The sequence below is a fragment of the Camelina sativa genome, chromosome 9, assembly GCF_000633955.1.
Source record: "Camelina sativa cultivar DH55 chromosome 9, Cs, whole genome shotgun sequence".
Classification (NCBI taxonomy): Eukaryota; Viridiplantae; Streptophyta; class Magnoliopsida; order Brassicales; family Brassicaceae; genus Camelina; species Camelina sativa.
Genome location: NC_025693.1, coordinates 17,622,732 through 17,645,859, shown reverse-complemented (window position 1 = coordinate 17,645,859; position 23,128 = coordinate 17,622,732). Strand labels below are relative to the sequence as shown.

Here is a 23,128-nt window from a genome sequence, read left to right as displayed (position 1 = left end):
AGCTCAAACTTCTGAGTCCCTGCGATGTGATATATCTTCTTGGCGTTTGGGGAGACTTCTTGAATCAGCTTCTCCACTTTTTGCTCGTGTTCTGAAGATGTTGTCATTGTAAACACATAAGATCCACCGTACCTTCCCTTCAGTTCTTTAGGGTTGCCAATGCATTGCAAGCCTCCGTCCACAAAAATACCCAATCGGTCACAGAGAAACTCTGCTTCTTCCATTGAGTGGGTTGTGAGGATTATCGCAGTGTTTTCTTTAGCACGCTTGATGACAGTCCATAGGTTCTTTCTCGACGCTGGATCAAGTCCTGTGCTTGGCTCATCCATATAAACCACCTTCATAGGTAAAAGAAAATGAAAACGAAATCCTTAAGCTTCAAAGAGCTCAACTCTCTAGGTGTACTACTTATGAAGGTCAATGGTTACTAAGTGTACTATTTATAAGCGAACAAGGGATTCTCAGACAATGGTGTACCTTAGGATTACCAATAAGCGATATGGCTACGCTCAGCCGCCTTTTCATACCTCCGCTGTATTTCCCAGCAGGTTTGTCGGCAACTCCTCCGTGGAAAAGGTTGACACTCTTAAGAGACTCTTCCACAGCCTAATGTGAGTTCAATAACGATGAGAGATGGATTGAGCAACCGTAAAATTGTATCTTTTGATAAGTTTTGGAGTAATATAGAAGGGAAGTAAGATTGATAAATTACTTGGTCGAGATCAGAGCCTTTGAGATTCTTAAGTCTTCCATAAAACAGCAGATGTTCCCTTCCTGTCAGTGTTTCCCAGAGCAAGCTGCACAATAAGAGAACGATTATACAATCACAATCACAATCACAATCACAAGTACAATTACACAATTATAGTGTGGAAGAGTAAGAAACTGTTTATTTGTGCTTTCTTGGCTAAGAACAAAATGAAATGAAAACTTACTCGTGCTGCGGGCATACACCCATGCTGGTGTACACTCTGTCCATATCGTTGCATATATCCAAACCCTGAACAAGCCCTGTCCCAGATGTTGGTTTCAGGAGCCCAGTCATCTGGCCAAAATACATTACATATTAGTAACGCTACAAAATTATAATCATCAATCAGCAATGATATTAGAAGTAGAATCTAGCTAAGCTCCATTCAGCTCAAAAGATTTGTCCATTTGGATACTGACCATATTGATGAAGGAGGTCTTGCCTGCACCATTGGGTCCTAACATGCCAAAGCATTCTCCTGAAGGCACTGCAAGAGATAACCCCCGGACTGCCAATTTAGGTGGGTTTCCATCTCTACCAGGATACACCTTCTTCAGGTCGTCACATACAATCGCATGGCTTGTGCTCGACTCAAGCATCAACCGCTCGACTTTTTCTCTCTGATTTGGATAAATCTTTTATCAGAAACAGAATTATCCAGAACATGTAATATATATACTGTGAATCCTTTGGACATACCTCCTCAGTAACATCTGGTTTCTCCATCTCAACGGAGACTTTGGAGCCTTGCCTTTGCAAACTAGGCCTTCGCAAAGAAGGAGATTTCTTGAAAGGGTTTTGCAAGAAGAACAACGGGTCTTTACCGGATGAAGAAATCTTATCGATATAGTACGCTGCAATGAGCGCTAGAAACCACTCAACGATAATGATGTAAAAAACATCATCCATTGCACTATCACTGAAATCATTCCACTTCATCCCATCTTCCCCTCTCAAGTTTCCCCGGAATGAAAATTGTGCGAACTCATACAGCCCACGGTATATGGAGAAGCCAGGATATAACTCCATGGCAAAAATCCAGCCTCCTGGAAAAGTATAATTATATCGAAAACCTTGGTCAATTGTGAGAATGAACATTACAAAGTACAAACGAGTGTATTGAGCATCGTTCTTCAAGATCATAATAACTTACTAGGAAATGATGAATCTTCAATAAGGAAGTTGAGTAGAAACAAGCCCAAAAGTCCAGATCCAAACACGTATATGTAAGCAGCAACTGTGTTCAAGACAAATGAGAAAAAAAACTCATTAGCTTGTTTTAAACCCCAACGTCTTCTTGATCAAATTCAAGAAGCACAATGCTAGTTAAGTACCTGTTGCTGTCTTGACCTTTGAAAATAGAGAGGAAACTAGAAAGGCAAGGGCGATTTGCAGATTTACATAGAGAAAATAGAATACGAACTGAATGCTGTAGTCATTAAGCCGGAAGAACTTCAATCCTGCAGGGAACCAACAACTATAAAGACACAGATTGGAAAAACAAGACCTGTATATATTGAGAGAAAGGCTTCAATTACCTATTGCTGACCCAAATATCATCAGACATATAACGTATAACACGGATATGGTAAGAAAGTAAGCATATGAAATCATCCAATATGGACCATCTCCTAGCCCATGCATTTTCATTATAATTCTTAGATGTTGCTGTTTCTCATACACTAATGACGACAAGATCACCTGCAAACAAATGGCTCTGAATATGAATTTATAGATCACTATACATCAGAGTGAATATTTGTGAAATAAAACGTAAAGTAGTCTATTGAAAGCAAACTTACAGGGAAGAGAAGAAGAATAACCCATGTGAAGAACAGGGGACCAATCAGAGACGCGATGTCCAGACGAAGACTTGTTTCTGGTTTAGGCATTTCTTTGGCATATTCAAACAACATTCTTGTCCCCGGGCCTAGTAGAAACTGAAGGTAAGCATTTGACACCTGCATTTTCGCAAATTGTAAGCCTCAGTTTCAATCAAGAAAGCAGTTCCACATGGTAAAAAAATCATATTGAGAATGCAATGATGAGGAATGTCTTAGAGTACATTGTTGTTTTCTTACCAAATTGACTGAGCGGGGAACTCTGACCAACTTAATAAGTCTTCTTCCTGCATCGTCCTTGTATGTTGAATTATACCAGATGCGCACATTGAAGTTGTTCCTATCCGTGTCCAAGAGATCATATGCTAAGGCAACAAAAAAATCAGAGTCAGAAATCTCATATGTGCATATAAAGCATTGTTATTGTGATAGATAGATAAACCTACTGAGAAGTTGACCAACCTGCAGCAATCTCATTTATCTTCCCCTCAGGATTTCCTTTCCGATAGCCCTTGAAAATCTCGTCATTGACCTCTCTGGAAGTATTTCTCCAGAGATTCAATCCTTGAACACATTTTAACTCTGGTTTTGACACAACCATCAAGTTAAAATAATTATACAAGAATTTTTCCTCAGAGGACAAAATATATGGACGAAAGAAGTATCATGTTTAACAAATTTGGGATAGATCATAGAACGAAACCAGATTACATTAAACTAACACTGATATAAACAAATCTAGAATTTGAGTATCCCTCTAGTTGACATCTTATAACATCTATGAGATTGAAAATAATGCAATACCTTTGGTAAAATTGAGAGGTGGTTGTCCGAAAGAGAATGGTAAAGAAGCATTGAGAAGGCACCGAGGTTGGATACTGTAGATGGGAAGATCTGAGGCAATCCCTGTATCAAGATAGTTGGTGAAATCTGGCTCACCTGTTGTACCCTGAAACATATGAGCTCAAAGAAAAGCTAAGAAACAGATTTACACACACACACACACTTTACAGTGGAAACAAACAGATTCCAACAACAGAAACTCACCAAGACATTATCAGCTAAAGTACGCAAAAGGTCAGTGGAGTTATCCGGTATAGAACTAGTGAGCAGATTCCCAGACACAGCTAGACAAAAAAAAAACAAGTTCCAGTGAACACAATACCAAAAGAACAAGGGATAAAAAGAAGAAGAAAAAAAAAAGAAACATACTTCCTCCAAGAGAACGGTTGTTTCCAGTAAACAGTATAGTCACAGGACAAGTCCCTGTCCGTCTACAAGAATCATCACGAAGATCTCTAACATCACGGCGTTCAGGCTGCGGTATTTGTAACAACTGAGGCCACTGAGGAGGACTAGGGATGGAACAAAAGAAGGCTTGATCCGGAGAAGAATACTGAATACCGCAAGTGTTTTCGAGTTTACCATCCCCATTCGTGTCAACCAATTCGCAACCACATTGGTTATCAGCAGAGTTGTTAACTTGAGTATCGAAGAGGAGCTGTATCAAGACTAGAAATACGCAGAGGAGGAAAGGGATCATGATGACCCGAACATTGCTCCATAGATACCGTTTCTACACCCAACGCAAATTCACACCAATGACGGAATTAATCAAAACTACGGATAGTAACAACAACATAACCATAACATTGTAGCAAATCTGTAATTATGTTGGATAATCGATAAATTTAGCCACTAATTATATTGTAGAAACTGATCCATCATCAAGTTCCCGAATATAGAGAAAAAAAAAAAACAAATCGGAAAAAATCACAGAACACAATCTATCTACTCGCATTTAACGATTTATACGTACGTAGACGAAACAAACACTGTTATGTATGTAATTAGATACCGTAGAGGAGAAGAAAACGAATTATATATGTAATTAGATACCTGATAGACTAAGTTTTTCCTAAGTAAGGCATTGGCTCTTGTTGAGAAACTGGCAGGACCTGGATCCGCCATTGAATTGATGAAGATTTCTTCGATTTCTCTGTTTCTTCTTTATCTATTGTTTGTTAGGTTTTTTTTTTTTTATTTTGTTTGTTTTGGGTTTAGATAAATTATAAATTGAATCCAAGTTTTGAACAGAGAAGAAGGGAACAAATCAAAATCACCGCCTTTTGGGATTCATATATAATAAAGCAGGCGGAGAGAGGAGAAGAAGAACTGAGATCAGATGACGGTATGTGTAAATTACGATGTTACCCTTATGCACACGCTTTGCTAAGTTACGTTTTGATTAGTTACATATGATATTAATTAGTTTAATTCTGAATGGTCAAACAAAACAACAGAGAAGTAAATAATTTCAACGAAATCAAGAAAGCAACATTGGAGGAATATTTCAATGTAAATTTGGTAGGAAGCTGTGTGGAGGAGAGTGATCCCACGACCCAATAGATTCTACAACTAGTGGACAAGGTTGAGTTTTAATTATTTATTTTTATATGTTGAATAAAAGTTTTAAAATTGGCATAAAAAGATGATTAATGCGGTCATCTCAGACGTAATCACGTGTGAACGTAAATCATTAAACTAGTCTATTTTATTGTCTCACGTAAAAAGTGTTCGGGTTATTTTGGTTGACTATGAAATTTTTGACGCCTCTTAATAAATTCAATTAAAATAATAGCTTTGTTCAAATTCAAAGAAAAGTTTCCCATGTGGCAGATACTTGGACAAGAAGCAATGCATGATTCGAAACCAATGACACTAATTATTTTATTTTTTTTTTTTCACTATTGTCTTTATTTATAATATAAAGCCAAAGGCCAAGCTAATATTATAAACTATAGAAGCCCAACAAAAAGCCAAATACAGAAATCGAAATACATAAACCAAATAAAAAGGTCCAAGCCCAAGGTAGAAACCCCTCATTAAAGATTAATTCTGAGAATCACTAGACACGTGGCACCAAGGAAGCGTTGAAGAGGACACGTGCGAAGTCGAAGAGTCTGAAGTCGACAGGTCTCCGGTCACCGACATCGGAAAGTATCGCCGGAAAACGTCTAATCCGGCCGAAAAACACCGGCGAACAACGGAGGAAGCTCGATCTGCACCCACAAGAAAGGCGTGTTCCAAATTGCTGAGACGAAGACTCCATCAAATGTGAAAATCTTAATCTTCTTCTTCTAAAAACTATCAACCTTCAAACAAAGAAGATCTACCCAACCTAAAAAAACAGAACAACATAAAAAGAAAAAAGCTAAAAACCTAAACCGAACATCCGCTGCCATGAAGACCAACGCATGCCGGATCTAAACCGGATATGACACCGCCAAAGAGGCCACCGCACACCGGAGTCAAAAGCCGGATATGACGTCGCCAAAGAGGCCAACGCACACCGGAGTCAAAGCCGGACATGAATCGCCGAGGAGGCCAACTCATGCCGGAAGCAAAGCCGTCCATCACCGTCAAACGAGAACGGTCGATGACGGAAGCGAAGACCGATCCAAACACCGGATCTGGTGTTGGACGGATACCATCGGAGAAAAAGTCCGATGTCGAGTTTCTCTCTCTGAAAAATTGAGAGAGAGAAGAGAGAGAAACTCTTTTTTATCTCTCTAACACTAATTATTTATACAGATGATATATGAATTGATGTCATACGAAAAGTCATATTTCAGTTTCTTTTTTACCAGTAGTCTTGTTTCAGTTTTTTTTAATAAACCATTGACAATAATTAATTTGTATTATTTTTTTGGAAGGGAAAGTTTCTGAAAAATCCCCGATTTATTTTATATATGCCAGGAAATATTTAAATTTTCTTTGTTACCAGAAAATTATACATATCAGATATAATAAACCTGATTTACTTTTTTTTTTAATTACAATTTTCCACTTTTGGTAGTGTAACAAACATCAACTCAAATTATTGAAGGTGTACAAATAATGTTCACGTTAATCTTAGAGTTCCTAGTGTTTGACAAAGTCTGTATAAATCCAAAAACAAATCTAATTGAGAAATCGATTAATGTAATTGTGTATTTTATTCTTGAATGTAATTGTTCTTAAAAATTAGTAAAAAACTTGTATGAGGTGCAAGAGGTCAGGGAAACTTATATGTTTTGGTTATATATTGCTCTCGCTATTTGACATTAAGAACTAAAGTTTAATTATTAATTAATCTAAAATTTATGAATGTGGAAATATAGTCCATTACTTTCCATGAGTCCATGACATGTGGCAAAATTATTTAAGTTTTTAACTCCAGAAAATCAATATTTTACGCACAAGATAAAAATTCAAAATATCAATTCAATAAAAATAAAAAGAGTAGTATTACTTTTCTTTAAGTGAAATTCCTCAAAATACCATCATTTAATTATTTTTTCCTAAAATACCACACTTTAAGTTTTCTTTCCAAAAATACCACAATTATTTTTTCCAAAAATACCGCAAACACAAAAATTAATTTTAAAGATGTGAAATTATTTTTCTAGGTTTGGGTTGATAATTTTAGATTTAGGGTATAGTTTTTAGGAGGTATGGTTAAGTATTTAGGGTTTAAAGTTTAGTTTTGAATATTAAAACTTTAGTTTAATTTTATGATATTTTTGGAAAATAACGTATCTTAGTCGTACTTTTGAAAAATAAAAGTAAAAGTGGTATTTTGGAAAAAAAAAACTTATTTTAGTGGTATTTATGAGAATTGTCCTTTCTTTAAAACAATATTTTCATTTTTTCTAGTTCAAAGATAACAAAAACCTGTTTGGCAGTCATTAAGGTACATATTTCACGAGATGGAACCAGTCTTCCAAAAGTCTTAGAGTAGAAGGGTTGTGGAGCTTTTTACCTTTCCTTACTATGGTTGTAGGTGTCTTTGGAGCTTCCTCAGTTGCCACCAGCTCATTCTTCAAAGACTTATCTGACACCAACAAGTATATTGGACATTTCACTCTGATGATCTATGTCGCTATAACTACTCTATATTGGACATTTCACTCTGATGATCTATGTCGCTATAACTACTCTTGTGTCAGCCGAAGGATGCTCCCACAGACACCTTAAGCTGGTGTCTCCTAGAAACTTTGGACCATTGGAAGGTTTCGTTGCTACTCTGATGTTCACAGCCGTATGGTTCATTTTCCTCGTCTTGCAAGACTACTCTCTGGCGTTTGGGATTGGATGTCTTTCATTGCACATCCAGTTAATCTTCATGGTATATGGGTACAACTCTCAGTTCATGAACCTTCTCCCGCCACTCTCCTCTCTGCTCGCCTTGTTCCTTGTTATGCCAGTCTTCTAAGGTGCTACTGTGAGTCCACTGGTCATAATTGCAGCGGTTTCTCTAGTAGCTGCTACCTGTTTTGCAATCTTTGTTGTGGACGGTAGTACCAAAAGTGATTCGGGGGTGAGAGTATAGTCTGTACTAGGAACTATTGTAAAGTGGTTGGATAGGTTTGTAGGTACTTCTGATATTCGACTTTTGAACCTAAAAGAGGAGCATTTGTATGAGGCCACATTTGTTGAAGTTTAAAAGATTTTTTTACTCCGGCTAAATTCTTCACCCACTGAAAGTTGCATTTATTCAAGTACATAGGAATTACCAAAATGTATCCGCAAAACAAACCCTTATGAATTCTTGCCCGGACCATTCCTAACATAGAGAAAAGAGACCTTTCATATTTTTAACCAAATGGGGCTCAAGGAACAGAAACATTGACACAGACACAGTGAAATGATCCGACCCATTTAAAAAAAAAAATTAATAATTATATAATTAGTGGTCACATACCCACTAGCCACCTAACCACAATCAAACCAAGCAGCGAAAAATAACCAACAGATACCAATATCCAATAACCAATAATTCGATAACAATATTAAATCAATCAGCGTAAGCAATAAAACATCAAACCAGCATCATAACAATGTTCTACTGACTCAACTCTAGCAACCTAACAGAAGCCAGACAACAACCAATCGAGCCACTAGAACATCCTCCTCTTCATTGCCTTGATTCCACGATCACCCGTTGCCTTTACCTGCACCACAAACACAAATTGAGATGCATGAGTATTTGATAAACACTCAGTGAAGCAATCCTTCCATCTACTGGGCTATACACACAAGCAACTGAGATACCAATGTCCAAAACAATCAACAATCAAGACATACAAACCAGGAAACAAATATCGTCTTCGCTGGAAGGGAGGTGTCGACCGACACCAGCCAAGTCTCGACCGACACTAGCTCTTGGTCTCGACCGACACTACCCCACAATGTCGATCGATGCTGCTCCATGGTGTCGACCGACACCTTCCTGGTGTCGATCGACATTGACTTTGCAGACACGATCTGCTCGAAGCCGAGAGTCGAATCTCGCTTCTCATCACCTCCAATCCGTCGAAAACTCAATCCCAAAGCTATATGAATCCGTAGGAACCCTATAGCACCCATAACAAGCAAGAAAACACCACAAACAAAACCAAACAAACAAGACAAAGGAAATCTCAGGCTTAGATCAGAGATGGTCATGCACTCACCTCTTTGCAGAAAGCTTCTGACCAACAACGACGAATCCCACACTACTAGCAAACTTCTATAACCCTCCTAACCTCAGATCTCCCAAGAATATCCAGCAATCTTCCCAAAAATCACCAAAACTTCAAGAACACTTTTTTCTCTCTTTTCTCTCTCAAAAATTATGGAACGACGACAAACAAAAACTTCCCCAAAACCCTTTTGCGTCGATTTCCACTTAAGTAACCCGGTTCTATGGTTTCCTCAAACCAAACAGACTCAAATCGACATTTAAGTCGAACCAGAAATTATTGGTGTCGACCGACACCACCACTGATGTCGATTGACACCCATCCCCAAAACGCACATTTTGGTTCGCGGATGTTATATACAGAAACAAATTCGTTAGATTAGGGTTATAAAAACTAAAATCCCTTTTGCCAATCAGGTTTATAAATAACCTCAAGGTTATAATTTGTTGTGAGGGTACGACAATTTTTATTTATTTATAATGATCAGGTATCCTTAATCTAATCAGGTCACATATCTATGGAACTTTCTAGAAACTGATCAGAGGAAATCCTTCTCTAATCAGGATTATTAAAAGAAAAAAAACAACTCAAACTATATGAAACAAAAGTTTGAGTGGAAGACTGAATACTGATGAAGAATACCGTATTTTTTTTCTATGACCTTTTTATAAACGTTATACTTTCTCTCGTTATGCCTTCTTCTGCTATGCCTTCCCGTGGCAGCTCTTTGTTTATGAACTTAGTAACATGCATAACTAACATAACTAACATAACTAACATAACATAATCTAAAATGATATTCTGTAGATCTTTTTATGAAAATCTCATTATATAAAAATTGATTTTTAAAGATAGTCATCAAGATAATTTTGACACATCAATTGTATTGATACTGACACATGTTAATTTTAAATTTACTAAAACATTTTATGTTTAAAATTTGTAAAAGTTCTATCCTTAAAAAGAAATTTATACATAAGTAAAAAAATTATTTTTGTATCTTATTATTTAAAGGTTTGCTTTCAAAATTAGTAACTCACAATATTGTGACATGTGTCAATTTTAACGATTAGAGATTTTGTTATGTAGAAAACAAAAACTTAGTTTTAACAATTTTTTAAAAAAGTATAGAGATAATTATAAGAAAATAATTATTTGATAATTATAAGAAAATAATTATTTTCTACAAGTTTTTAAAAAGATAACTCTAATACGTATAAAACAACAAAATGCTTTTTAAATAAACTTTTAAAAGTGAAAGGGTTATTACAAAAAAATCATAAAATTAAAAACTCTTAAAACATTAAAATTTAATCTAATATGTATATAAGAAAACTAATGTTAAAATTTTAAAAATATAATCATAAAAAATATAAATTTAAACATTTTTAATTTAAGTAAATTTAAGTTTAAAATTTACTTAAAAGTCAATATTTTTAATTTAAGTAATTTAAAGTAAACATTTTTAATTTAACTAATTTAAAATATAATTGGTATAAATTTAAGTTTTTAATCAAAGTTTAACGATCTATATCAAAGTTCAACGATATATAAGAGCATCTTATGAGTTATTTGATTATCTACAATCCTGGCTGATCCTCACAACAATAAAATAACCAAACACAATCAATGACTATGGATTTAACAGCTGAACAAAATTACAATTTTTTTTTTTGCGCAGCAGCAAGTAATAATATTATAGAATTATTACAAAGTTTAAATCGTGAACCTTAAAAACATATACATTTAGGATCTAATTAAAAGGTAAATTTAAAAATCTCCTATATATTAATAGAGAAACACTCTCACAAAAAAAAGTTGAAGTGTCGCGCTCACATCGCTTCTGTGTCTTTTTTAAATTAAGGCACTTACATTTCATTATTATTTACATAAATATGTTATTGACATATATAAGATAATGTTCTTTTCTATTAGTTTTTTAAATGAAATATTTTTTCAATAATCAAAATCCGGAAATGTATTTAATTATCAATTTCATAATGTATTTAATTATTAGATTAAATTTCACAAACAATAATAAAATTATTCATTTATTTACCACTTTTATACATTTTTCATATTGCATTTTTAAACTTACGATTAGTTTAAATTAAATCGATTAGTCTAAAAAATCTTGCTACTTATTTGAGATTAATCTTAAATCTCAAATAATAATGTTACTCATAATATTTTATTTAATACGATTTATCCCGCACATAGTGCAGGTTACCTAGTAACATATTATTACAATTGACATTGTATAGCCACAGTTTACATAAAAAAGAAAAAATTGTTCTCCATAAATCATCCCTCAAATAAACAAGTTATAAAAAACCTCAGGGAAATTCACAAACTTGCAGCCTATTTTCATTTGCCAACAATGTACATAAATCAAACCTACGCATGGCCAATTTTATCAAACATGAACAATCAAATATCGACGTTGAACATGTAAAGATGTTATTCTTAAGAAGATTCAAGAGAAGACATTAAAACGCCTGACCAGTTTTAGCAACCTTGATGAAAACATCTTCAAGAGTTGTGTCCGCAATTCCCCAAGCAAACACCTTGAAATTGCTCTTAGCCTTCTCCACCGCCTGAAACACTTCCGAGATCCGAACCTCCTCCTTTGGGAGCTCAAACTTCTGAGTTCCCGCGATCTGATATATCTTCTTTGCATTTGGGGAAACATCTTGAACCAACAACTCAACATCTTTCTCATGTTCAGTTGATGTTGTCATTGTTAACACACATGATCCACCATACCTGCCCTTCAGCTCTTTTGGGTTCCCTATGCATTGTAAACTTCCATCAACAAAAATCCCTAATCGGTCACAAAGAAACTCTGCTTCTTCCATTGAATGTGTAGTGAGGATTATCGCAGTGTGTTGTTTTGCGGATTTGATGGCTGTCCATAGACTCCTTCTTGAAGCTGGATCAAGTCCTGTGCTTGGCTCATCCATATAAACCACCTTTTATTTAAAAACATATAAACCAAATGGAAAAAGGATATGTTAAAAGCTTGAAAAACTTTAGCTCTCTAAATGCAAATAAGGTTTATCAGTATGTTTTTAGCATATGAGTAAGACGCAGTGGTGTACCTTAGGACTTCCCATAAGTGAAATGGCTACACTTAGCCGCCTTTTCATTCCTCCACTGTATTTTCCAGCGGGTGTATCAGCAACTCCTCCGTGAAATAGGTTCACACTCTTAAGAGACTCTTCTACAGCCTAATAACCATAATTTGACGATTTGATACTCTTGCATTAATATATTTGATAAAGTAAGATTGATAACATACTTGGTTGAGATCAGGGCCTTTGAGATTTTTAAGTCTTCCGTAAAAGAAAAGATGTTCTCTCCCTGTCAGTGTTTCCCAGAGCAAACTGGTAAATGACAGAAAATACAAGGTAGAGCGATAAAACAACTATATGATTGTTAGGAGACCCTCATCAGAAAGTAGATGGAACCAAAAATAATATACAAGGGACATGAATCTTTCCACTCATATAAATAAAATTTGACTTGGAAAACAAACTGAACAGATCTTCAACAAAAAAAATGTTCCCAAGAATTTAATTACTTACTCATGTTGTGGGCAAACACCCATGCTGGTGTATACTCTATCCATATCCTTGCATATGTCCAAACCTCGGACAAAAGCTGACCCTGAAGTTGGTTTCACGAGTCCAGTCATCTAGGCAAAAGAAAAAAAGCAGTACAATGTTTTGCTAGACAAAGTTTTTCTTTTAAGTCAAAAGCTAAGCACACAATATTTGTATTTCTCCCCTTTGGGTACTGACCATATTGATAAACGAGGTCTTCCCAGCACCATTGGGACCTAACATGCCAAAGCATTCACCTGAAGGCACAGCGAGAGATAACCCACTAATTGCCAGTTTAGGTGGGTTCCCATCTCTACCAGGATACACCTTCTTCAGGTTGTCACATACAATGTCATGGCTTGTGCTTGGCTCAAGCATCAACTGCTCGACTTTTTCTCTCTGATTTGAACAAATTTCTTCTTACCAAAACAGCTCAAAAAACGAAAAACACATAGAATGAGTTGTGTATAATTCTTTTGCAATACCTCCTGAATGACATCTAGCTTCTCCATTTCTACGGATACAGAAGAACCCTGCTTTTTTAAGCTAAATTTTTGTGGAGAAAGAGATTTCTTGAAGGTGTTCTCCAAGAATACAATAGGATCTTTCGCGGTTGAAGAAACTCGGTTCATATAGTATGTTACAATGAGAGCGAGAAACCCCTCAATGATAATGATGGAGAAAATTTCATCCATTGCACTACCTCTAAAATGTTTCCACTTCATGCCATCCCTTCCATTCAAGTTTCTCTGGAAAGCATACTGGGAGAATTCATACAACCCACGGTATAAAGAGAAGCCCGGATACAACTCCAAGACAAAAAAGCCAGCGTCCTGGTAAAAAGTAAAGATATATAGTACAGTTTTTGACTTTTAAAAATATGTCTTCTTCAAGTTGTGTATAGCTTACTGGGAAACGATAAACCTTCCACCAGAAACTGGAAGAGGAACGCGCCTAATAGCCCGGATCCGAACACATATATATATGCAGCAACTACAGTTTGGGTAATAGAGCAAAATGTGTTTCTCTTAACACCAATATGTTCCCAGACCAAATTTGAAAAAGAAAACATGTGACTTTGATTTAGTTATTACCTGATGCTGTCACAGCTTTTGAAAAAGCTGAGGAAACTAGAAAGGCAATGGAGATTTGCAGATTTATATAAAGAAAATAGAAAATGAATTGGATACTGTAGTCATTGAACCGGAAGAACTTAAGTCCTGCAAGAAACTATAGCTTTAAAACTTTTGTTCTATATGTATACATAAGAAAATATTAAATTAAGATATGTCAGTGATTCATTTAGTACCTATTGCTGACCCAAATATCATCAAGCATACAATGTATAACGTCGATATTGCGAGAAAATATGCATAGGAAATCATCCAATATGAAGCATCTCCTAGTCCGTGCATTTTCATTATGATTCTAAGACGTTGCTGCTTCTCATACACCAATGAGTTCAAGATCACCTGCATAGAAAATATCTCTTATAACTATTGAAAATGTATGTATATTAACCAAAGGTTCATATTTTTTTCTCCTAGGCAGAGGTTAAATTAGTTCCCATGATATAGGGTTTTGATCATAGTGGAAAATTACTGCCAAGTGTTGGAGATCATCATATACTTATAAGAGTATGAAGCAGTCCACTTGAAACGAACTTACAGGGAACAGAAGAAGAATAACCCATGAGAAGAAAATGGGGCCAACGAGAGACGCCATGTCCATGCGAAGCCTAGTTTCTTGTTTTGGCATTTCTTTCACAAAATCGAATAACATCTTTGTCCCTGAGCCTTTCAAAAACTGAAGATAAGCATTTGAAACCTGCAAGTTTTAACAGAGTCTATGAATGGGTTTGAACAAAAGACCAGTTCTATACAACTCTTAATTTACTAACATACCAACACTTAATTTCTTACCAAATTGACTGAGCGAGGAACTCGGACATACTTTACACGCCAATCTTGCAAATCTCCCTTGTATGTAGTGTAATACCAAATGGTCACATTGAAGTTGCTCCTATCGGTGTCCAAGAGATCATATGCTAGTAAAACCAAAAAAAAAAAAAAAGAGTCAGAAGTTGTATACTGTACGTAAAACAGAGAAGAATGATAAGACAAGCGGAATAAACCTGCAGCGACCTCATTGACGATCTCTTCATGATTTCCTTTAAGATAGTTCTTGAAGATCTCATCGTTGACCTCTATGGAGTTATTTCTCCAGAGACTCAATCCTTGAACGCATCTCACCTCTGTTTTGACACTTTAACCATTAAGTTAATCGGCTGGACGAGGAGTATCACCGTAGACCGTTTGATTTAATTAACCGTATTCTCTTGTTTGAAGGCTATACAAATTAAACATTGAGTATCATCGTAGTCTCGTAGAACCCTATGATTTAACCATATTCCCTTGTTTGCTATCTTGAACCATTTTCTAGCAAATTTCTTTTAACTGAGTTTAATTTTTTTTTATTATGATAGATTGCAATTATGTAACTAAACTACAAAAATAAAAAATGTCAATTGTGATTTGAGAATAATATTATAGTACACTGCATGTTTCAAAATTAAATCATAAACTCTAAATACTAAACTCTGCCCCTCAAAACTATATCCTAACTGTAAAATATAAAATCCAAACCTAAAAAAATTATATAAATAAATTTAAAATATTGTAATTATGCCGAATAGTGCTATTGTGGGGTGTGTGTTATAATTTTCTATAAAAATTGTTTTAGTACTATTTAAAGGTATTTCTCTAATATTATAGATTATGTTTCATTATTAGAATATTTTGTTGAATATATTTTATATTTAAAAAAATTTGAAAATAGAAAAGTTCTACATACTCATTATAACTCTTTATTCAATATTTTCAATTAGGATTGCATATCATCACCAGAATAAATTTCAATAATTTGAAGATATCTATCATAAAATTTTGCAAAACATAACTTATATTAATTGTCGCTGACAAATATATGTACTTTTTGCCAGGTTTTTGATTCATTATGAATTTTCGTTTGATATTTTTCTAGTTAGAGTAGCATCTCTTCACCATAAAACTTGGTTTAATGCTATTTTAGGATATTTCTCTTTAAGGGAAATTATGTTTGTACTTTTTTATCATAATTTTATGTTTTGATGATTGTGTTTTTTACTACAATTGCTTTTANTTTTTTTTTTTTTTTTTTTTTTTTGGTTTTATCATAAATCAAATGTACTCTTTACAAAATTCTTAGCATCTAATCTACCGTTGAAGTATAACACATATATAATTTAGTGAACCTAATACCTTTCTGAAACTCGAGAGGTGGTTGTTGGAATGAGAAGGATGGCAATGTAGTGGCTGGGGTGCACTGAGGTTGGATGCTGAAGATGGGAAGATCTGAGTAAATCCCTGGATCACGATAATTGGTGTAGTCTGTCGCTGATGTTGTACCCTGAAAATATAAATATTCATGAAATAAGTCTGGAGAGATAGAGAGAGACTTGATGATGATAATGGAAACAACAAGAACTCAAATAGAGAAGAACTTGCCAAAACAGTATAGGCAAGATTACGCAAGAAAAGGTCAGAGGAGTTGACCGTGAAAGAAGTACTGAGCAGATTCTCAGATAAAGCTAAAAAGAGTGAAGTTTAGTTCGAGACGAAACAACAATATTGTATAGATAATATCGAACAAATCAGAAGAGGGAGAGTATACTTGCTCCTAGGGATTGGTTATTCCCAGTAACAAGTATGGTCACAGGACAAGATCCTGTTCGTTTGCACGAGTCACGACGGGCAGGATCAACAGAACGAGTCTCAGGACGAGGAATATGTAACAACGGGAGCAATGGTGGAGGGTTAGGGAAGGCACAAAAGACTGCTTGGTTTTGAGATGAAAATTGTAAACCGCAACTCCTTATTTCGCATTTGCCATCTCCATTTTTGTCGTCTATGCATCGACAACCACATTGATTATCAGCAGAGTTATTAACCAGTGTATCGAACAGAGCTTGAATGCACACTAGAACCACACAGAGGTACAAGGGGATCACGATCAGCCGAACGTTGCTCCATATGTTTCGTTTCTACACCAATGGAAAGAAGATATATAAAATAATTACATTTTCCATATATAGATAATATAACACATGTATTGTTTGGCCAAACCTGATAAGTTAAGTTTTTCTTGAACAAGGCATTGGCCTGCGTCAAGAAACTGGCTGCAACAGGTTTCGCCATTGACGAGTCTTGGTATCAGAATTAGATTGATACCAACAAAAAAAAAACAAAAAATATTCACAATTCGATCTAAGTGAGACGCTTTTATTTCCACTTGCCAATTATAAAGTGGTTTAGGCCATTAACTTTGTCTTGATCATTTGTTACTTAGCATTTGTGTTGGCCAACCGAAGGTTGCAAAGGAAAGGAGCGATCCCACGACGGCACGACCAACTATTAATAAAATTCTTCAACCGACATGTGTGAAGTTTGAGTTGTTTTTTTTCTTTTTTCTTTTTTCCGTATTGAGTTGATTTCTTTCTACTTAAATAATTCATAACGATAACTATTATTCCATTTTGGGCAAACGTGCTCTCGTCTCAGTACATATCACACGTAACGTGATGATACATACATATATCTCACGAATCTAAAGGATATTGTCGGATAATTTCGTTGACTATATAGGGCATGTTCGTTGGAACGACATTGATCTCTAACGTTAAGTAGTGTCCAAAGTTAAACAATGCTTTGAGTGTCCAAAGTTACACAAGTGCTGTGAGTGAGAACTACTCTATAAAGATGATGTATTACTAGACTCGTTGTGATGACAAACCATTAGCAGAGTTTTGTGAATTTATTAATTATGGCTTTATGAAGAGTGAACCAAATATTTATAATAGCCACAATTTACAAAATTCATATAGGCATAGTTTTTTCATGTATCAACGTCATTATTCACATCACATGTGAGCCCAAATTGATTTAGCCACAGTTTACTTAAGAGAATTTTGTTATTACATAATATCATCGAGAAATTCACAAATTTTCAGCCTATTGTCATTTACCAACAATGTACATGAACCAAACCTATGCATGGCCGATTTTATTACATGTAAAGATGATAATCTTCGGAAGATTCAAGAGAATACATTAACGGCCTGAGAAGTTCTAGCAACCTTAATGAAAACATCTTCAAGAGTTGTGTCTGCAAGCCCCCAAGCAAACACCTTGAAATTCCCCTTTGCCTTCTCCACCGCTTGGAAGACTTCTGAGATCCGAACTTCCTCTTTTGGGATTTCATATTTTTGTGTCCCTGCAATGTGATATATCTTCTTGGCGTTTGGGGAAACATCTTGAACCAACATCTCCACATCTTTCTCATGTTCTGATGATGTTGTCATTGTAAACAAATAAGATCCACCATACCTTCCTTTTAGCTCTTTTGGATTACCTATGCATTGTAACCTTCCGTCTACAAAAATTCCCAATCGGTCACAAAGAAACTCTGCTTCTTCCATTGAATGTGTAGTGAGGATTATAGCAGTGTGTTTTTTTGCGGATTTGATGGCCGTCCACAAGCTCCTTCTTGAAGCTGGATCAAGTCCTGTGCTTGGCTCATCCATATAAACCACCTTTTCAAAATAAAATCAAATATAAAAATGGATATGTTAAAGCTCTCTAGATCACATGAAATAAGGGTTATCTCTATAAATTTTTCAGTACATCAGTATATGGTGTACCTTAGGGCTCCCAATAAGTGAAATGGCTACGCTTAGCCGCCTTTTCATGCCTCCACTATATCTCCCAGCAGGTTTATCAGCAACTCCTCCGCGAAATAGGTTCACACTCTTAAGAGACTCTTCTACAGCCTAATTAATAACCATCAAATAACGTTTAAATACTTTTGGGGTAATATATGAAACAAGTAAGATTGATAACATACTTGGTGTAGACTAGAGCCTTTAAGATTTTTAAGTCGTCCGTAAAAGAGCAGATGTTCCCTTCCTGTCAGCGTTTCCCAAAGCAAGCTGCGGTACACAACAAAAAACAAAAGAATGATGACAGTTAGCTAGATAGACTGGAATAAGTTCAAATGTTTTCATGAATATAGTTTACGTACTCGTGTTGTGGGCATACACCCATGCTAGTGTATACTCTGTCCATATCCTGGCATATGTCCAAACTTTGGACAAGGGCTGTTCCGGATGTTGGTTTCACAAGCCCAGTCATCTACCAAAAAAGTATTAGAATATTTCAAATCAGAAATGGAGATATGTCCACTCATTTTCAATTGGTTCAAAGTGGGAAACCAATAAATTTTCAACACTATAACTACTCACAAAAATATATAGAGTACAACTTGTATTATTCAGGAGTGATAATTTGTATAAGAAGCTAAGTACATATAATTCTCTATCCATTTGTGTACTTACCATATTGATGAAGGATGTCTTGCCAGCACCATTGGGCCCTAACATGCCAAAGCATTCTCCTGAAGGCACTGCCAGAGATAACCCCTGGACTGCCATTTTTGGCGGATTCCCATCCCTGCCTGGATACACCTTTTTCAAGTTGTTGCATACAATGGCATGGCTTGTGCTTGAAGGCTCAAGCATCAACTGCTTGACTTTTTCACTCTGATTAGAACAAGTTTCTTTTCATCAAAAGAAAAAGAAAAAAAACTAGAAAAATGCAAAGAACATGAAATGTATCTGTGAATTATTTTTGTTATACCTCTTGAGCGACATCTAGTTTCTCCATTTCTATGGTAACAGTAGACCCATGTCTATGCCTTTGAGGAGAAGGAGGTTTCTTGAAAACTTTTTTTAGAAATAAAAAAGGGTCTTTCCCGGATGAAGAAACTCGGTCGATATAGTATGCTGCAATGAGTGTGAAGAACCACTCAACAATCATGATGTAGAAAACTTCATCCATTGCACTATAACTGAAATGTTTCCACTTCATTCCATCACTCCCATTCAAGTTTCTCTTAATAGCATACACAGAAAACTCATACAACCCACGGTATAAAGAGAAGCCCGGATACAACTCCATGACCCAAATCCAGCGTCCTGGCCGGAAAAGGTAAACATTATATCAGAATTGTGCAATGGTCAGTTTTTGAGAATATATATATATATATATATAGATATATTTTCTTTAAGTTGTGCTTGATATATAGCTGGCTTACTTGGAAACGATAAACCTTCCAACAAAAACTGGAAGAGAGACCCGCCCAAGAGCCCCGATCCAAACACATATAGGTAAGCAACAACTACATTTGAGCCATAACACAAGAAAGTGTTTCTTGTAATTAACACCATTATCATGTTCTTAGCACATGTAGTTATAGTGAGACTTTAATTAATACCTGATGCTGTCTTAACCTTTGAAAATACTGAAGACACTAAAAAAGCAAGGGAGATTTGCAGATTTATGCAGAGAAAATAGAAAACGAACTGGATGCTGTAGTCATTATACCGGAAGATCTTAAGTCCTGTAACGAGCAATAATAACTCTCAAAAATGCGTTGACCTTTATATAACAAGATTAGAAAATATTTACATTAAGATATAGTAGTAACGACACAAATACCTATTGCTGAGCCAAATACCATCAAGCATATAATGTATAACGTAGATATGACTAGAAAATATGCGTATGTTATCATCCAATATGGACCATCTCCTAGACCATGCATTTTCATTATAATTCTTAGACGTTGCTGCTTCTCATACACCAATGAGTTCAAGATCACCTGCATAGAAAATGCTTCTAACTATTAAAATCCCATGATTGATTTTTTTATCCAAGACTGAATGAAGCATTCTAATGAAAACAAACTTACAGGGAATAAAAGAACAATAACCCATGTTAAGAAAACGGGACCAATGACAGATGCTATGTCAACGCGAAGTATACTTTCTTGTTTGGGCATTTCTTTCACAAAATCGAGTAACATCTTTGTCCCCGGGCCTCGCAAAAACTGTAGGTAAGCATTCGAAACCTGCATTTATGTTGCAGAGTCTAAGAATGGGTTTGTTCAAAAGACTTGTCCTAGGTACAAAAAATTATGAGGCACTTAGTTTCTTACCAAATTGACTGAGCGAGGAACTCGAACATACTTTACTCGCCTATCTCGTAATTTAAAATCTCCCTTGTATGTAGAGTTATACCAGATGGTCACATTGAAGTTGTTCTTATCAGTGTTCAAAAGATCGTATGCTGATATAAAACCAGAGAAATAGTCAGAAGTTGCATATGTAAAACACCGAGACAAAAGATAAGAGAAGTGGAATAAACCTGCAACGACCTCATTGATGATCTCTTCAGGATTTCCTTGACGGTAGCCTTTAAAGATCTCATCATTGACCTCTACAGAGTTATTTCTCCAGAGAACCAATCCTTGAACACATCTCACCTCTGCTTTGACACATTATAACAATTTTCTTATAAGCTAGCTTTGAGTGAGTCCCAAGAAATATTAATTTTTAACAAATTAACTTGGAACATAGAATGCAGTCAGATTACATTTAAACTTACGAAGAACAACTGCTTAAGTATAATCTACATCGTCAAAAAAAAAAAAAAAAAATCTAGAATCTACATATTTATGTTCACTATATTAGGTCCACTTGACTGTTTAGTATTACATGTTAGAAAGAATTTTACAAAATAAATTGTAACCTTTTGAAAAATCTCCTAGAATTATTGCAGTGAATAACACGTCAACATGATTTTGTGAACTAATTACTTTTATGAAACGTGACAGGTGACTGTCGGAACGAGAATGACAAGTTGGTGGCTGGAATGCACCGAGGTCGGATTTGGAAAATGGGAAGATCAGAGTGTATCGCTGGATCATAATAATTGGTGTAGTATGCTTCTGATGTTGTACCCTGAATGTATATAAACTCAATGATAAATCCTGGTAGACTAAAACAACCAAAAATCAAGGAGTGAAGAACTTGCCAAAACATTGTATGCGAGATTACGCAAGAAATTGTCAGATGAGTTCACCGTGAAAGAAGTATCAAGCAGATTCTGAGATAAAGCTAAAAAAAAAACAAAAAAAAAAAGTGAAGATTATAGAGGAAACTGTTAGGATTCCACATATATGAAGTTAGAAAGACCCAAAAGTTAAAACTTAAGAGATGGAGTAATTAAGAGGCGTACTTGCTCCAAGAGAATGGTTATTTCCAGCAACAAGAATAGTTACAGGACAAGATCCTGTTCGTCTGCATGAGCCATGGGCACGATCAACTGAACGAGTTTCAGGACTAGGAATTTGTAGCAACGAAAGCAACTGTGGAGGATTAGGTAAAGCACAAAAGGAGGCTTGAGTTTGTTTTGAATATTGTAAACCACAACTCTTTCTTTCGCATTTGCCATCTCCATTTTTCTCAATGCATCGACAACCACAACGATTATCAGGAGAGTTATTAACTTGAGTATCGAACAAGACTTGAATCCCTACTAGAAGCACGCAGAGGTAGAAAGGGATCACGATGAGCCGAACGTTGCTCCATATGTTACTTTTCTATAACAGTTGATATAAAATATATTAACATCAATGGATATTGTATCAAGGACGTAACACATGCAAGTATGTATTTTCGTTGCGCAAACCTGATAGGTTAAGTTTTTTCTGAACAAGGCGTTGGCTCTAGTCAAGAAACTGGCTGAAACATGATTCGCCATGGATGAAGCTTCTGTACTCGCTTCTTCTTTCTTTTTTTTTTCACTCTGTTTTGGATTTTGTGACGTCAAGTACTTATGATATTCAATGTAAGATCCATGTGATACGCTTTTAATTTGACTTGCGGATATTTAATGGACTGAGATTGAGACCATTTTTATAGTATTATAAAAAAACGAAAGTGGTTGAGCTATTAATTATGTATGTTAGACTGTTACTCATAATTTCAGCTAAATTTCCATTTTATTAGTATTATTTATTTATTCAAAAGGTTAACTATCACCACGAATCCGACTAATTCCAAAAGTTTTTGAAGGACACTTATAAACTATACTTAGTGGGAAGTCCACATCATGCTTAGTTAAAGTCCACTACTTAACCCAAATACAACGTTACAAATTCCACACGAAAAATCAAACACGAATCTCTCTAAATTGATATGACATAATGAAACCTAGATTGTCATCTTCTCGCTCGATACATTTCCTCTACCTAGAAGACTCGAATCCAAGGATCATCCCCTACTAGACAAACGAGTCAGCTTCACTTGTTATTTATTTGCATATTGCCAAAGAAAGGGAGTGATTCCATGACACATAAATTCTTCAATAACTATATCACACGAATCGAGAAGATATGTGGGGGCAATTTAGTTGACTATATATGGCCTTACCGTTAGAAAGACGTCGATATCTATAACACGTTAAGTGTCCAAAAACTTAAAACAAT

General features: G+C 35.5%; 3 protein-coding genes and 1 long non-coding RNA gene across 5 annotated transcripts in view; all 4 read right to left on the bottom strand.

Moving 5' to 3' along the window:
• LOC104711240 (ABC transporter A family member 7) overlaps positions 1-4,739 on the bottom strand; it is a 6,014-nt gene extending 1,275 nt beyond the window's left edge. The window contains exons 1-16 of one of the 2 annotated variants that reach the window (XM_010427926.2): positions 4,492-4,739; positions 3,805-4,168; positions 3,640-3,719; positions 3,397-3,541; positions 3,055-3,174; positions 2,833-2,957; positions 2,554-2,712; positions 2,290-2,452; positions 2,086-2,211; positions 1,905-1,988; positions 1,451-1,797; positions 1,171-1,371; positions 936-1,045; positions 713-797; positions 478-606; positions 133-338 (exon numbers count right to left, since the gene is read on the bottom strand). In XM_010427926.2, coding sequence (XP_010426228.1) covers positions 133-338; positions 478-606; positions 713-797; positions 936-1,045; positions 1,171-1,371; positions 1,451-1,797; positions 1,905-1,988; positions 2,086-2,211; positions 2,290-2,452; positions 2,554-2,712; positions 2,833-2,957; positions 3,055-3,174; positions 3,397-3,541; positions 3,640-3,719; positions 3,805-4,168; positions 4,492-4,563 — 2,516 coding nt within the window. In that variant the 5' untranslated portion in view covers positions 4,564-4,739. Of the gene's footprint in view, positions 1-31; positions 339-477; positions 607-712; positions 798-935; positions 1,046-1,170; positions 1,372-1,450; positions 1,798-1,904; positions 1,989-2,085; positions 2,212-2,289; positions 2,453-2,553; positions 2,713-2,832; positions 2,958-3,054; positions 3,175-3,396; positions 3,542-3,639; positions 3,720-3,804; positions 4,169-4,491 lie in introns of both variants that reach the window. The other variant, XM_010427925.2, reaches the window with a different exon arrangement.
• Positions 5,295-6,195, bottom strand: LOC104711241. Its single transcript, XR_755226.2, has 2 exons — positions 5,815-6,195; positions 5,295-5,654 (listed from the first exon to the last, which is right to left on the bottom strand). It is a non-coding gene; the product is annotated as an uncharacterized LOC104711241 (long non-coding RNA).
• Positions 11,580-16,938, bottom strand: LOC104711242 (ABC transporter A family member 6-like). The gene is given in 17 exon segments (XM_010427927.1): positions 11,580-12,070; positions 12,200-12,328; positions 12,400-12,484; positions 12,686-12,795; positions 12,902-13,102; positions 13,189-13,524; positions 13,526-13,536; positions 13,613-13,696; positions 13,798-13,923; positions 14,013-14,175; positions 14,372-14,530; positions 14,626-14,750; positions 14,838-14,957; positions 16,003-16,150; positions 16,249-16,331; positions 16,415-16,784; positions 16,867-16,938. Coding segments are annotated over 17 exon segments (2,805 nt in total). The 3' UTR covers positions 11,580-11,587.
• LOC104711239 (ABC transporter A family member 4) lies at positions 17,693-22,401 on the bottom strand. Its single transcript, XM_010427923.2, has 16 exons — positions 22,330-22,401; positions 21,877-22,240; positions 21,673-21,755; positions 21,455-21,599; positions 21,004-21,123; positions 20,795-20,925; positions 20,549-20,707; positions 20,296-20,458; positions 20,072-20,197; positions 19,892-19,975; positions 19,435-19,772; positions 19,134-19,337; positions 18,821-18,930; positions 18,644-18,728; positions 18,441-18,569; positions 17,693-18,332 (listed from the first exon to the last, which is right to left on the bottom strand). The coding sequence occupies exons 1-16, from the start codon at positions 22,399-22,401 to the stop codon at positions 17,838-17,840; spliced, it is 2,808 nt and encodes a 935-aa protein (XP_010426225.1). The 3' UTR covers positions 17,693-17,837.

Excerpts from the sequence above, each read along its gene's own strand:
- LOC104711239 (XM_010427923.2), bottom strand. The coding sequence starts at position 22,401 with ATGGCGAATCATGTTTCAGCCAGTTTCTTGACTAGAGCCAACGCCTTG. Across the intron at positions 20,459-20,548 it reads TTATTGTTCTTTTATTCCCT|GTGATCTTGAACTCATTGGT; the intron begins GTAAGTTTGTTT and ends TTTTCTATGCAG. Across the intron at positions 19,976-20,071 it reads AAAGGTTAAGACAGCATCAG|TTGTTGCTTACCTATATGTG; the intron begins GTATTAATTAAA and ends GCTCAAATGTAG.